Source organism: Caenorhabditis remanei, chromosome X (genome assembly GCF_010183535.1).
Source record: "Caenorhabditis remanei strain PX506 chromosome X, whole genome shotgun sequence".
Taxonomy (NCBI): domain Eukaryota; kingdom Metazoa; phylum Nematoda; class Chromadorea; order Rhabditida; family Rhabditidae; genus Caenorhabditis; species Caenorhabditis remanei.
In genome coordinates this window covers 19,940,971-19,957,299 of record NC_071333.1, presented here as the reverse complement: position 1 = coordinate 19,957,299, position 16,329 = coordinate 19,940,971, and the positions used below count along the sequence as shown (strand labels likewise).

Genomic DNA, 16,329 nt, shown 5'->3' with positions numbered 1-16,329 from the left:
TTCTTACTTGAGAATGGTCAGATGTCGCAGTGCGCTTTTCACATGGGATCTATATTATTCGTCATTGCTTAAGACCGGATTTCAAGACAAAACTAAATGTTCTTGGAGATCCAGTTCGAAATTGACGTACGGAGTAATCCCAGGCTTAAATAATTTATCAACCGATTGGAAATTAAACACACGAGAATAACATGAATATGAAAAATCGCAGTTCTGACCAAATTTTGCACGAGTCAACGAAGGACTTCATGATAAAAACTGAATGTTTGAGGAGATAGTCTAAAAATTCAGCTTGAAAACAACTATGGGTTCTCGAATAAATTGGACCAAAAACTGGTGAGTGTCTATTTGCAGGTACACATTATATCTTCCTCACTATGTAGTTTTCCGATGTCTCAGTGCGCTTATTCATGATACTTATATTATTCGTAAACTGAAATCAAAGTTTGCTTGCTGGATGGAAAGCGATGCATGGCTCAAGAAAGGATTTTATGATAAAAGCGAAATGTTCGAGGAAATAGTCTATAAATTTAGCTTGAAAACAACTATGGGTTTTGGAACAAATTCGATCAAAAATGGTGAATGTTTATTTGCAGGTACACATTATAATTTTCTCACTTTAATATAAACCGATGTTGCAGTGCGCTTATTCATAATACCTATATTATTCGTAAACTGAAATCAAAGCTTGCCTGCTGGATGGAGAGCGTTGCATGAGAATGTCACTATCTATGTTTCATAAGTTCTATTTTTGAACACTTATTTATTGCAGAAGAATAATATCTTTCACTTCGGCTCAGGGGATTTCATAAAAGTCTCCATAGCAAAAATTTCAATCAAAGATGTCACTCACATCAGCCCTATTGGATTCTTCTCATTTGAATATATCTGCTGAGGAAAAAATTATCACTGCAAGAACAAATTTATTATGAAAACACACATTTTTAAAAATTTTTATTTAAATTTATTTAAACGTCACTATTTGTTCTAATTCGAAGGGTTTTCTTATTTTAACCCGAGTGAATATTAATGATATTGGAAACGTTTATCTTGATAAAATTGATTTCAATAATAAAAACATTTTTCTTCTATGTATTATTGATTTTGTTGATTTTCTTTAACTTTGTCTTGGGTTCTTTGCCAAGCGTTCATATTTTTTGATTTGAATGATTTCAATTTTGTAATCTAATCAATTTTAGAAAAAAACCTGCAGTGAGATGAGCGAGCAGTCAAAATCAGATAATTCTCAAGATTTTTCGGATCCGATGAAAGAAACAAAAGTGAGTTTTAACTGATGACTGAAAACTGTGTTATGTGGAGTGTCGCACTAAATCTCAATTGTCAAAAACAGTTTTTTCCTGTAACAGTCCTATTTCAGGTTAATGCAGAAGTTGCTGGTCAAATGGGATTTGATCATCTGAAATTTCTCGGAAGCGGCAGCTTTGCTTCAGTATCTCTCGTGAAGAAGAAGACACCCACCGCATCGCATCCGGTTGTTATGAAGAGAGTCTCATTGGAAAGCAACAGCGAAATTGAATTTGATATTCACAGATCTTTAAGTGTTGAGAAACACCCACATATCATCCGAATGTTCTCATGGACTGAATGTGACCCTTACGCAGTGATGCTCCTGGAATTCGCCAATAATAATGACCTTAGAGAACACATCGAAAAAGGTATCGATTCGCTTAAAATTCATCAATTCTTTCGAGATATGGTCTCAGGGGTGAAGTACGTTCATGATAAATGGGTTTGTCACCGCGATCTGAAACCGGAAAATCTTCTTGTTTCAAACGGTAAGTTTTTGATTTTTCTGTTAGTTAAGTGAATTTTTGTCATTTAGGAAAACTCAAAATCGGGGATTTTGGATTAGCGTGTACTTACAAAAACGAATCCGGTCCATTCAAAGTCCTGCCCGGTTACGGAACGGAAGAGACGTTTTCTCCGGAGAATTTCGGACAGACGCCGGTCGACGGCCCCCCACTCGATATATGGGCGATGGGAATCGTGCTCGTGGATATGTGCTGCAATGACATACCATGGGACACAGCTCAACGGTATGTTCCCCTTGAAATGTTCACACCGTGTTTTATTATTCCATGCATATCTTCTATTTTTCAGGTCGGACCCGGAGTTCGACGGATTTTGCCGAGACCCCCGCTGGAGTTGTGACGCATTCGAGAGAATTGAGAAAGAAAAAGATCCACGTATAATGTGTGAGTTGTGTCTTCCGCTTTTCGCGACCAAGTACTTATCTTCTTTTTTCAGGTCTCGTCCGAAAAATGCTTCTTATCGACGTCTCAAAACGGGTGACAATGGACAAAATCCTTGAAGACGAATGGTTCCAAAATGATGGTGCACAGCGTGCCAAACCCCAAATTCATGTACCTGTCCAAGTTGCTCAAAAAAGAAAAACATACGAGGAGAAATTTATGGAGGAAGTAATGGCATCACCGGCCAAACGGACAAGAGGACACAAAGACGTATGCATGTGTTGCCAATGAGTTCGATCCTGCCTCTCACAATCTCCAGTTTTCTCTTTCTTTCTTATGCTCTTTTTTCTTCTTTTCTTATGCTCTTTTTTCTCCTCTATGCAGTAGTAATTTTTTTTTAATATTTATCTTAAACATTCCTTGCCTTACTGATTGTTCGCATTTTTTATGAATGAGGTGTATTTCAACAAACAGTTTTCTGAATACTAAAAAGTTGACTTCTCAGGATCGATAAATCTGGGTGAATTTGAAGTTTACAAAAACTATGAAAGCTCCATAAAATGTTGCTACAGAGTATACTGAAATTCAGATGATACTGGTTTCAGTATTTTCCAAGTTTGGAATGCACAGTTTGTTAAGTTCCTCTACCTGTGAAAAATTGTCAATTAGTTTGATTTTCTAGAATTTTAATTATTTATTTTTTCACAAACAGTGAATAATAAGTTTTATCCATTTCAAAAAGTTTTTCTGCATAGACAACGATGAGTATTTAAGAAAAAAAGAGCATTGGTGGTATTAATGGCATGCATTTTGAAAAATCGACAATTTGTAATATGTGACAAATAATGAATGAGAATTTCAAGAAGACATTTGGAGCAACCTGAAAGCCACAACGGAATAAGATAAAGAAACGGGGAACGTAGTTAAATAATTGAATGACTGTTTAGAGAAGAAACCTGGAAGCACAACAAAATTCTGATTCTTATTATTGCGAGTGAGACGGAGACAAGAAATGGGAAAACAACTTGGCGGAGAAGTGGGAAAATAGCTTGATGAATCAATCACGAGAGACAATAATGCATTGGGAAAGAGAGAGAGGTGACTTGTAAACCAAACTGTGAAACAAAAATAGTGAGAAACTGGGAATGGGAAGATCAGCATGGCTGGCTGTTGACAACGGTTGGACAGAACAGACTGAGTGATGCTAGGATTGATACAATGAAAAGGCGAAATTCAGGACAGCAGTGTTCAATTGGAAAGTATATTGTTAGAGAATTGAATTCTTGTCTCAGATAAACAGAGCAAGGAATGAAAAATGATCACAACAAAAACGGGAATGGAAGTGATGGAAGTGAGACGGGATTCAAAAAATACAGAACCGATTTGAAGGCTGGGAATGGAAGACGATGACAAATGGTTGGTGACAGCAGTTGGAGGAAGACAGGGACAAAGTACTTCAAAGGGCGAGGAAAGTGAAGAAGACGAATGCCTGGACTGAAATTTTACTTTTACAACGTTACGATAATATAATTCAATTTTTACCTTAATGTTAGATGAAGAAAATGAAGACAGAGTATTGAAAGACGGACATGGAAGAGTGATGCTAATGGGGAGAATGCGTGATACTTCTGAAACAGGCATTTTCTGAAAACGAGTTAATGTTATTACTCTGTTTAGAGTGTAAAACGTACTTAGTGAATAGTAAAAAAGAATTGAAGAGCAAAACAGTTCAGCTAGAAGACGACGTGGGTGGCGAGGAGTCAGAAGAGCATTCTGGCGCGGGGGAATTTGCATGAGGATCCGCCTGAAAGTTTTCAAATTGAATCTTGACAAATATTAAAAATCATTACCATTTGACCCGTTGCGATCAGCTCTCTTATCAGCGTCTGGATGATAAACGCTGTTGCGTACTTTGCCGTCTCACGATACGTGAAATCCAATTCATTGTCCTCTAAAAACTTTTTCCAGGTATCGCGGGTTTTCGTGAGTTCACTAGTTATCGATGGCAGCTCCTCTATAGCGATCATGATTCTTGAAATTAAATCAATGTAGAAAATTGGCTTGTCTTTTAATTTCATCTCTGCTCTCAAATCACTCAGCACGTGTTGTTGTATTGGTTGGCTGCCACCGTATGTCTCAATGAACAACTTCTTTCCTATTATTTCATTCCAATAACCGCCGTCACAAATCATGTGTTCAATCTGTTTGAACAGTTTTTTCTCTTGTGGTCCTTCGTAGTCTCTTCCGTATTCGGCGACGACACCTCTTGTCTTTCCAAGACCCAAAAGTGTCGTGTACCACTTAATGAGCCTTTTTTCCGTAGGAACCGGCTGCCACGCGGGACGTCCACGGAACAAATAAGAATCCTTTGGGTCTGGTGGGCAAGCCCAGAAATGGGACTTCTTGTACCCAATTGAAGCCGTGTACCCCATGTAGCCCAAAACGACAGAGTTGTACACATTAGTGCGCAGGTCTCCGTCATTTATGAAACTGACACTATCGAGGTACCGGATCGTCATCAAATCGGATTTTGCTGCATCTTTATATTCATTTGCCAGCATGGCGAAGAACAATATTTCATCTCCATCATCATCGGTGAAAACAAATATCATCTTGTTCCGTATTTTTTGAACGGGAAGATTCTTTTTCATTTTTGCATAGAATGCTTCAAAGTCCTCACCGAAATCCGCCTCCATGTTTTCTGCGGTCGTCACACGGATCGCGATTTTCCTATTGGTGTGCACCCAGTTCTTGACACATTTTTCGAGGAATGTCGCGCATGGATCCAGTGGTATGTCCGTGGAGCGATACTTGAACAACATGGCTTGACGAATACGACAGGGACACTGATTCTCTCCACCATTGCTTCTCCGTCCTAAATCTCTGCATACTGGATGGAATTGATCGCCACATGTAGCGCACGTTTGAATTGGGTCACAATCGAAGTATTTGCCACAGCATAATCCTCCTTTTTTGAAGAAGGCCTCGCAATCCATGACGGTCTGAAACGAAAATAAGTTAGAGGGAATCGTCATTTTCTTTATCTACTTTTATATCAAGCTAAGCAATATCTTTGCTTAATATTTAAAAAATGTGCTTGTCGAGTTGGAGTTACAGATCGAGATATACATCACTAGAACCGAAATTTTGCGCTGATTTTAAATCTGTATTTCAATTTTACAAAACGGTTCTGTGAAAAAAGTTATTCGCGTTTTTGTGGCTTTTCAGTGCAAAAATGAGCATATTCAAAACTGCCAAAATAAACGTTTTTCTTCTTTTTTTCAATTTATTTGTGTTGTACGTGTGAGTACGGATGTAAAAATGATTTTGGCATAATTTGATTTCAGAATTTATTTTCAGAAAAAATTTTGTGGAGTTTCTTAAATTTTCAAAAATGACGCATCTACAAAAATCGGTCTGAAATGTTTCTAAAGTTCCAACACAAACAACACAATTTACATAATTGGAAATAGACTGCACGGAGAAGCCACAAAAACGCAAATAACTTTTTTCTCAGAACCGTTTTGCAAAATTGGAATACAGATTTGAAATCAGCGCAAAATTTTGGTTCAAGTGATATATATCTCGATCTGTAACTCCAACTCGACTCGTGATCCTTCCCTAGTTAGAAGTGTTGATGCAATCTGTGACAACCGAATAAATATGCGAAGTGTACTTACCTCCGCAAACGATTCTCCTTTTTTGCCTTTTAATCCTTCAAAGACAACTTTCATCAGTTCCAGACTACTGGTCTGAGTTTTGGCGTTATCCATAACATCACTCAATTCTTTGTGTTCTTTTCTTTGCTGCTCCAATAACTTTTCATCGAGCTGTTCCAATAACTTTGCATGGAGCTTCACCAATAACTTTTTCATCCGGAATATGATTCTCGAATGGAGACTTTCGAAACTATTATCTGGGCTAGACCCGTTTTCTCTTCTTTTCTTTTCCTCAGCAGCAGATGACGTCGATAACTTATCGCAGATCGTTCTTTTCGTTTTCTCATTTGGTTTCGGTGATAAAACAATTCCGTTCTTTTTATCCTTGCGTCTTTGATTTCTAAACCAATTGTAAACCTGAAATAAACATACTTTGAAACAAAATATGCTTGCAAAACTCACTTTATTGTAAGAACACTTTAATAGTTTGACGATTATTTCAATAGTGGATCGATATGGATATTTGTCCTTTTCGTAATGAGCATTGAGCATCCAAAGCTCGTCCGATGTGAAGCTGTCTTCTTTCTGTCCCTCAGGTGCAGATGAAATAGTTTCTGAATCTGAAATGAGAAAGAGTTAAGATCTGATAAATTTAAGAGCATAATCAAATTAATTATACAGTGGTAAAGAGAAGGTTGGTTGTTGTTTTGATAAAAATATAAACTCAAGTTATTCATTGGTTGCTTTTTTAACAAAAGAGACATTTCAAATAAAAGAAAGAGCAACGTGTTTTCGACTCATAAACTGATCTTTTTTTTTCATCAGAATTTATTCACGAGAAGATGAATTATTTCATAATATCAATGTTACGATAAACTGAGAATAATGTTTCAAGCATTTAGTGACAAAAAAGTTGAATACCTTTTTTGACTAATACTACAAAACGCATATAACGTCATGTTTTAAATCCATATGAACACGGTAAGACTGGTTTTCTTAATCATGTGCATTTCTGTTTTTTCAACAGATAATGTCACGAAAACCACATATATTACCTTTATCTGCAACCGGCTTCATTTAAAAAAACGTATGCTGAATTTGAGAATGCTAAAACTATAAAAAAATGCTCACGCATTCGTTTTCAGTTATCAGACACAGGCTACCAGATATATCAACTTATGGAACAACACTATAAAGTTTTAAATCACCACTCACCTGCCCTGTTCTTTCCACCCCGTCTGTATCTGAACCACCGCGAAACCTGAATAAAACATACATTGAACATCTAAACAAATTGTTTTCTAACTCACTTTTTCCAAATCCATGTTTATCTTTTCGGCAATACGTTGACGGTGTTCCATCGACGGTGAAGGAGTTTCATTGAAACATTTACAGAGATATTTCAGTTGCTCGTCTGAGCACCAAACACGTTTCTTTTGACGTTTGGTGCTGACAGCAACAATCGCTTCCTGAAATACATATGGGCAGTGAAAACGTAACGGTCGGTTTTGATATGGATTTTAATATATTAATTTCTCATTAGTTAATGATATGTTTCCGTAAGTAGAGGGTGGGAGAACACTCACCTTTTCAGTGCTAGGAATAATAGCCTTTTTAATCATTGAAGCTGTTATCATTGACTGCTGGAACTATCTGGGATGTACCCGTACAAAAAAGGTGTCAACTACAAAAATGCTGATCTTCTGTTTAGCTTTACTCTCCAAATGTATTTGATAGTGAGGGACAATCTGTGAACCCGTGACACATTCATAAAGTTTCCCATTTCAAAACTATAAAAACCGTAAGCCTTGCATATTTCTTGCTTTCCAGGAAGTGCTTATACTAAAAAGTTGTCAACTACAAAAATCAAGTTCTAGGTTTTATCTATAACTACTAGCAAAATTGATGTTTTGAGACAACTGATAACCCCGTGATACACTATCAATGTTCATATTTCTTTACTAAAAACTGTAAGTGTCAACTTCATGCATAACCCAATAGGACATTATCAAAAAGTCGTGAAAGCTTTTTTTTTGACTTTTGAACATTGTAAAATACACACTCAAAATAGAAAAATACAATTTTGAACAGGTCTTCAGAAATCATTGAATTCTGTTTTTTTTTTCTTGTTTTGTATTAGTTTAGAACTCACATTATCAACAGCCGCATTTGATTCTTGAGGTTCTTGCGCACTCGATCCAACTTGTTCTCTGGTTTCATCTATTGCAAGAAACGCTCCCGTTTCAGAACTGTCCAAAGCAACGGTAACAATGACACTGTCTTCTTGAGTGACTCCGTCGTTTTCTTTTTTCTCCATAGTGGTCATGATGTTAAGAAGTTTGGTGGAAGTTCCTTGTGAATTAATTTCTGAAATAAACCTGATCCAATGAAATTAATACAGATATTTTATAAACATAATTAAAAACGAGTCAAAAGTTATCAGCAAGCTCCGTAAGAAGCAGAATTTTCACACAAGGTTCACGGCCCATATGATATGGTTTTCAACGCATAAAAGGAGGATTCGATTGGAAAAAACATGCACAGGGAGGAATTACCAACAGGATAACAGTCGGTTAGGTGAATAGTAAAATTCAATCCTGGTTTTGTTAGATACGATGAATTTAATGTGAAAGGTATAGTGCCTTAAAGACTGGAAGTTGGGAGAATCACTAAAGAGAATGTTGTGGAAGTGAAATTCTTCAGATGCATGTATTTTATATAGATAGACAAGATCAGTAATAAGGCGACGGTTTTCTAATGAGGCAGATATTCAAAGCATCGAAATAAGATAAATATTCAAAGTTACACTTTTTAGAACAATACCATTAATTACAACATAAAGCAAAACGCATGAGAAAAACGACTGCGGATTTTCACCATAACACGACTGTTGATTGAGTAAGCTGCCACAAGAGAAAGAAAGATTGTGCCTAGTCGCGGCGGACTTGCGCCACTGGATGCAAAGGTCAACCCGAGAAAAGTAAGGGTGGTCGGCTGGGTGGAGGGCGAGCGGGACAACTAATTCAAATTTGAAAAGAAACTGCGTAGCGACTTAAAATGACAATTATTAATGATTTTTTGAAAAAGTGTACTATCTTCCGATTCAGTTTTTGGAATGAGAGGGACTAACAAGGAGAAGGAGTCACGAGTAAGAACAAATTTTTACTGTCAAAGAAAAACGGAGAATTTTCAACTAATATAGCAAACTTATACCCTTTTTAGATTGAACGGTAAAGGGCGAATACAAGAAACAATAATTCAAAAGATTCTCAAGAATTGAAAAAGGAAAGGAAAATATATCGGGAGAAAATGTAGAAATATAAAATTCATTTTGAACAGTTTCTCAGGGCGATAAAAAATAGTATGGACAGAGGAGATGCATGCATATCATTTATATTTTTATTACGGTTGACGAAAAACGGAATGGTTAGAAGGCGCACATACATTTGTCCAATAAAACGGTAGAAAGAGCAACGGGAAACAAATGTACTATCTTTTGACTAATCAGTTTTTTGGAAGAAGGGATGCTTCGGGTGTCAAAACAGTGTCTTACAGTGAACATGAGTGAGAGTGCTCCCACCAAAGTTTCATCAAATCCAAATTTCACAAGTGCTTGACGTTCTCTTGTTAATAAAAACGGTAGAAAAAGTGGCCCGGAAGAACTATTCTATTTTTTAACAATTCGGTCTTTTAGAGGGAGAAAGACGAAAAAAATAGTTGACAGCGTTCATGTTCCGACTGTCAATACGGTGTCTTATTGGCACACGAGTGGGAGTGTATAGATATCATTTGTTAACTTCTTTCTTATAAATTCTTGTTATATCTAATAGAGATACGTCGATATTCAAAAAGGGTGATACCGAAACTAGAAGGTGATCGTGATTCTTTAAACAAATTTGTTCATCACGACACAGATACCAACAAGAGCAGGGGAACGAACATTAGTTCAGAGGACGTTGATTTAAAAATGGAGAGGGTCACAAATGGAATTGTTGCGCAATTGGTTGGAGTACCTGGGAACCGTTGTCAAACTTTTTGAAGAAATAGGAACAAGGAAGAGAACAAAGGTCTTTTCTGGAAACTACTAGTTGCCGACCCGCTTAAGTTTCACGTTTAAAAATTCCTAATAACTTGAAGACATGTCAGAGGAGTTCAAACACAATACATCTTATAAAAAAAACATAGCATGAAGTGGAAGAATTCGAAAAACGAGAACGTTCTGCAAATAGATATAATCACTTATCGAATTGTTGCTAGTTGTAATTTTAGCGGACTGGGAGTCACACAACAGAAATTTCGTTGCTTCTTCTCGTCTTAGGTTCTCCCTTTTCCTATTGAGTACGATACGGTACGTTTTGATCCGTCCACAGCTATTCTGTTTTTGTAGAACGCTCACCAACGAAGAATTGACCGACAGCAGATGTTCGTGAGGGGAGAAAGCATTGATTTGAAACGTAGTAGGAGAGAGAAAAGAAAAAGAGGAAAAAGACTGTCAACTTCGCCATGAGCAGACTCCAATAAGAAGTGGGACATGAATATGAATTCGAAGGTAATGAATTATTGGAAAGAATAAAAGTTTGAAAATGGTTTTTTAGCTTGGAACCGTTAATACTTTTCTTGAAAAAGGGGAATATGAATAAGTTTGATGCAAGGAAAAAGTGTAATTTTTCAAAAACTAGTTACAGTGAATCAAACAGCTATGAGTTGTGAGTTCCTTCTAGAGGACGAACCCCATTTGCTTCTCACTTCTTTCAAATGAATATACAGTCTGTTCTTTTCTGCCTCTTGCATCTTCTTCCCCCTTTCCAATAAGTTTGGCTCAGACCGCTATGCCCCTCCCCCCTATCCGCCTTATCCTTCTTTCGCGTTCCTCCCGCGGTCAAAAAAGACTTTTACGACCACGGACCAGGCGGCTCAACTGTGCATTTAGGAAAGGATTGCGGGATCTTGCCGCAAAAGATGATAGGAGCATTCATATAAACAAATTGAAAAAAGTGAGAACAGGAGAATGCTCATAGCCGAAAAAAAGCAAGAGAAACGAGAAGAAAACCTAGAGGAAATTTATAGTGCGAACGATCCTGTTAACTACATTCGGTGGTAATTTTGAAAAGCGGTAAAACGGATTCTAACAAATGACTGAAAAAAGCTATAAAGAAAGAGGTTTTCAATTAAAATTTGCCACCATATCAGATGAAATGAAACAAAATCAATTTCTCTTGAAAACAGGTAACATCAATAAAATTTTAATATTTTCAAACTGCTATCAAACTAACAGAAAGGACGTTGCAGGCTATTTCTATTCGAAACAATTTCCGAGGAGAGAATGGGTTACTGTTTTTCTCCCGACTCTCTTCTAAGTATCGAAACATTATATCTGTTCACATTAAAAGGAAAATGCCAAGGAAAAAAACAATACTCTCGGTGTTTAGCTCCAAAATTAGCTCTGAATAAAGTTTTTAGCCCTCAAAGTGCTAAAAATTGCTCTACGCACTAGCAGGAAGGACGTTGCTGGCTGTTTCTATTCGAAAGGACTACCGAGGAGAGAATAGGTTACGGTTTTTCTCTGGACTCTCTTCAAAATATCAAAATACTATATCCGTCTTTCTCTCTTCTTTTTCTGTCCCTTAACTTATTGCTGTTCAACGCAATCGTATGAGTTGCGTCGTGTGCATCCGAAACATGTGACCCCGCTAGACGATCGAGCACTTTCAAATCTTCATAATAGTACTAACATGATGAAGGGGAATATTAAGATGATAATCTTCTCTCCCTGTGGCAGAGTTTCTTTTTAGTTTTTGTTTCATGACTTGAATTCGTGTTTCAATTTTTTGTTTCACTCCCAAACTAGGAGATTTTTAACAGAAAATACTAAAACTATACATTTTATTACAAGGTACTGTACACTGGGATCCGCTTAAAAGTTTTTTCTAAAGAAGTCAAAAAAAACTCAGAAAGTCGCTCTCTTCATAATTCATCTTTTGCCCAAATGTTTTACTAATTTCGGTTCTCCTGCATTCGGCACACCTGCCGATCACCAGTTGTGCTATGTCTTTTCAGAAGAAATGCGACGATGGACGGCCGCTCTTCCAGGTGTCATCTTTTGTTTGTTATTCTAGCAATATCAGATTAATTGAGGGACAGTAGCACTCGGGATGGAGATGTAACTGTTTTAGGAAACACCGACTAATCCTGAACACAAACACAGCAGGAGTTGAATGCCTATGAGCGAGAATGAGTGACTCTCCTCCTATTATCTTAATATACCTTACAAAAACATAGGGGTTGAGTATGAAGAGAAGTTGATGTTTCTGAATTATTCTGAAGAAAGTTGAACTAAATGAAGGAAGGTAGGAAAAATAAATAACATTTATGTTGCTGTTGAGCTGCTTCACAGAACACACTTATAGATTTTAATTCATTTAAGAATAAAGTCGAGTGTAAATTTTATGATTGGAGTATTTGGGGTCTTCATAAATTTTGCGTAAAAAGATAGATGATGATAGCAACAACGAAACTTTTTTTTTGAAGAAGTGGAGAACAGTATAATTCGAAATTCAGTCCTTGAATATTCTAGCTCAAAACAATTAATTGATGCATTTAAAAATATATTTCAATAAGTGAATCACATTTTAACAGAAAGACTTATAAAATCAGAAAAACACTGTCCGAGTCATAACTGAGTCATGTCTCTTCTCAATGCAGACACGAAAGAGATACTTCTGGTCTCTCTCCTACTTGCACACACTCTTTCTAGCGGGACGGTGTCGGAAGAGAGTCGGTGTGTGTCTTATAACGCCTTCCTGGCACTTTCTGTTTATGTATTGATTGGATTACAACGATAAACATGTTTATGATGTGTATTAGAAAGAGTTTTCCACTCTTTCGAACACCGTCTTTTTATTATCATTATATTACAGTACCGGTAAAAATTTAAGGCGCACTCTCTGACATGAATTCGGTGCATCCTACCTTGGTTATCTTCAAAATATTTTTTCAAGTGAAGATTGATTTATTCGATTTTTTATCGAAAACCGAAGATTCAAAACATCAATTTTTAGCTAAAAATCTCGTTTTTTAATACAAAATTTTCCAATCTTTCTAGAATGTTTCAAACTGAACTGAACTGAACTGATTTCTGTCAGCTAAATTCTATTACTTCAACTGTTTAGATTCAAAGATATTATTATTAACATATATTTCTATAACCCCTTCATACCATCTTGTTAGTTTTACTACCAAGTGTTACACCTGTTGGGTCGTCTGGCGGGGTCACATGGTTTTGGATGCGCACGTCGCCGCTCATACGATTGCGTTGAACAGCAATAAGTTAACTAAACGATTGCGTTGAATAGCAATAACGGGATTGAGCAAGAGGAGAGAAAGACAGATATAGTGTTTTAATACTTAGAAGAGAGTGTAGGGAAAAACCGTGACTCATTCTTTCTTCGGGGGTCTTTTTGAATAGAAACAGTTAGCAACATCCTTCTTGTCAGTTTCATAGCAGTTTTGAAATTTCGAAATTTCATTGATGTTACCTGTTCTCAAGATAAAATAATTTTGTTTCATTCCATTTGATTTGGATGCAAATTTCAACTTTGAGAGTGTGTTACGGTATTCCTGATTGACCCACAAAGTAAATTTTTAGTGGATCGTACACATCAAAAGTAGAGCTTCATTTTTGTAGTTGACAACTTTTTTGTACGGACACTCACTAGAGAGTTATGATCATTTTAAGACGACAGCTTAAAAATCTCTCTATTTTTCACCGAAAATAGTCGATTTTAGGGAGAAATTACTTTGTCGATATGTAACTTGCTAGAGAGTACTTGTACAAAAAAGTTGTCAACTACAAAAATAGAGCTCTAATTATGATCTGTACGATCCATAATAAATCTACTTGATTGGACAATCATTATTACCATGACAGACTATCAAAGTTGGACCTTTTCAACTGAAAAAAAAACAATTCCTAATAATCTTTTGAGCGGTACTGTAAGTACTGTAATATTGCTATAAGAACTGAAGAAAGGAAAGTCATTAATGTTCTCTCCTCCTGGGAAACGGCTGACTCAGTGGGCAATCTCCAGATGCTCTGAACAATGTACTAGGAACCTTTGATATTTGGTTCCCACAAGCCAATTTTAAACGTAACATCCTTCGCTAGCAATGATATTGTGAATCTCTGTCCAATTCCTATCCGAAATACTTTTCATTCTCGAAAACAACTTATTTCAGATGATTTCCGTCAAGTCAATCCCAAAAGTCTCATTAGATACTACCAGGCCAACAAAGGAAACAGAGGTAAGTAGAACAGAACTCATGAGTGAGAAATGAATTTATTTCGTGTTTAGTAAAATAGAGTACTTCCCCTAACTTTATTCGTTTTCGGTAACTTTAGTTGAAAATCACCAACTTTGACAACTTGTGAGAGTGTGCCAAGGTATAATTGCAAAAAGATAAGAAAATTGCAAAGGAGACTGTCGAATTCACCCAAAGAGTTATCTTATTGCCTGGAGAGACCTCAACGAGCCGCCTTTCCGCCGTGCCCTATTCTGATTATGACGCATCTACCAAATTTCTCACTGATAAAAGTACCGCTGATAACGGTTGTGACGGGGATCAGAATTTCTGTTACAGCTATGTGTTGTGAATCCCTTCTAGAGAACAATTTTCATTTTCTCCCCCCTTTACCCCTTCCATCAACTCCCCTCTCCCATAAGTTTGGCTCGGTTTGCTATGCCCTCCCCCTGTTCCGTTGTATCCCTTTTTCATGAGCCTCCCGCGATCAAAACGAAGCTTTACAACCGTGGGCCGACAGGCGCTTTAACTGTGAATTGAGCAAAGGTCCGCGAAAGATCGTTGGAGCATTCATAAAAACATACTGAAAAATTGAGAGGAGGAGAATAATCTGAGCCGGGAAAAAGTGAACCCAAACTAATAAAGCAAATGAGTCTGTTAACTACAATTTCAGAGAATGGAACTGAATAAATAGAGTTGAAAGTCACAAATACTGAGTAACAATTTCTTAGTTCGCCGAGTTTATCTACTACTAATACAGTACCCGTCAATAGAATGATTTTTATATAATTCATACAGATCAAATATAGAGCTCCATTTTTGTAGTTGACATAGGTCTTGTACGGGCACTCTATAGTAATTTACAGCCATTTCAATTTTACTGCTTGTCAATATGTTTTTTACTGATTATCAATATGTACTTGCTAGGAAATGTTTGTACACTCTCAAACTATTTCAGCACTGAATCTGCAAAATGTTACGTTCTCTCACCGTTTTTTGTAGGTTTTCAAATTTCAGAACTCGAAAGTAGCTGACCAGCTAGGCTTCAAACACCTTGAATTTCTCGGATGTGGAACTTTAGGAGAAGTATCGCTAGTGAAAAGTAAAGCAAGAGGTGGACAGTCAATTGTTATGAAAAGAATGTGGTTGAAGCAAGGATGTTATCAGAATGAGTGCGACATTCATCGAGCGTTGAGCGTCGGAAAACACGCAAACATCATCAGAATGCTCGCGTCGTATGAAACTAAGGATTATGGAGTTATCATGATGGAGTATGCAGACCAAAATGATTTGAGCTCCCACATTACCAAAATAATGGATATGAAAAAAGTTCATAAGTTTTTCAAGAATATGGTGACAGGCATTCAGTTTATCCACAAACACGGATATTGTCACCGAGATATCAAGCCTCAGAATCTTCTTATTTCACACGGTAAGCTTTTTTATCACAGTTTGTTGTGAGATTCATTCATATTCAGGAAAATTGAAAATTTGCGATTTCGGATTGGCGTGCAGATACCAAGACGAGAACGGTCCGTTCAAAGTGCCAGGTGGATACGGAACACGGATGACTGGTGCACCAGAAAACTTCAAAGGAGGTCTCGTCGATGGGCCACCGCTCGATGTATGGTCGATGGGGATCGTGTTGGTGGACATGATTTGTAATCAAATTCCATGGGAGCAAGCAATCCGGTACGTTTTCTCAATTACACAAATTCTTTTCAATATTCTATATTGTCATTGATATACGTTTAGAAAGAACGTGCTCTTCAACGGATACTGTACCCAACCGGACTGGAAAAGTGAGGAATTTGATACAATAAAGGAAGAAGATGAAAGAATTTTGAGTGAGTTGTGCCTTTCCATTTCTAGTTTTGGTTTTTTTTCAAAAATTATTCCAGCTCTTGTGAAAAACATGCTTCAAGTGGACGTCTCAAAACGTTGGACAGTGGAGCAGATTCAAAACGATGATTGGTACTGCAACTTCGTTGATAAATGGCCGAACCATAAAGCTCTCCAAACCCCGAAAAGAAAAACGTATGAAGAACAATTTGAAGAGGAGGCGGTGGCAACAGCGAAGAAACCGAGAAACGCTCAAAATGCTGCATGCAAGTGTTGCCGTTAGATTGATCAAAGTCACATCATATCATTTTTTGAAT

General features: G+C 37.0%; 3 protein-coding genes across 3 annotated transcripts; 2 read left to right on the top strand and 1 right to left on the bottom strand.

The window, feature by feature from the left end:
• Nucleotides 1–1,217: 1,217 nt before the first annotated feature.
• GCK72_025997 (uncharacterized protein) lies at nucleotides 1,218–2,504 on the top strand (the record flags this gene model as incomplete). Its single annotated transcript, XM_053736603.1, has 6 exons — nucleotides 1,218–1,280; nucleotides 1,379–1,676; nucleotides 1,725–1,796; nucleotides 1,844–2,057; nucleotides 2,122–2,216; nucleotides 2,269–2,504. 6 exons carry the CDS (start codon nucleotides 1,218–1,220, stop codon nucleotides 2,502–2,504), a joined length of 978 nt encoding a protein of 325 aa, XP_053580169.1.
• Nucleotides 2,505–3,532: 1,028 nt separating this feature from the next.
• GCK72_025996 (uncharacterized protein) lies at nucleotides 3,533–8,198 on the bottom strand (the record flags this gene model as incomplete). The annotated part of the gene is made up of 8 exons (XM_053736602.1): nucleotides 3,533–3,707; nucleotides 3,756–3,857; nucleotides 4,125–5,215; nucleotides 5,894–6,289; nucleotides 6,335–6,492; nucleotides 7,088–7,133; nucleotides 7,183–7,341; nucleotides 8,025–8,198. The coding sequence occupies 8 exons, from the start codon at nucleotides 8,196–8,198 to the stop codon at nucleotides 3,533–3,535; spliced, it is 2,301 nt and encodes a 766-aa protein (XP_053580168.1).
• Nucleotides 8,199–14,107: 5,909 nt separating this feature from the next.
• Nucleotides 14,108–16,295, top strand: GCK72_025995 (uncharacterized protein; the record flags this gene model as incomplete). Its single annotated transcript, XM_003092998.2, has 5 exons — nucleotides 14,108–14,173; nucleotides 15,188–15,602; nucleotides 15,649–15,862; nucleotides 15,926–16,017; nucleotides 16,072–16,295. The coding sequence occupies 5 exons, from the start codon at nucleotides 14,108–14,110 to the stop codon at nucleotides 16,293–16,295; spliced, it is 1,011 nt and encodes a 336-aa protein (XP_003093046.2).
• Between the last annotated feature and the right edge of the window lie 34 nt (nucleotides 16,296–16,329).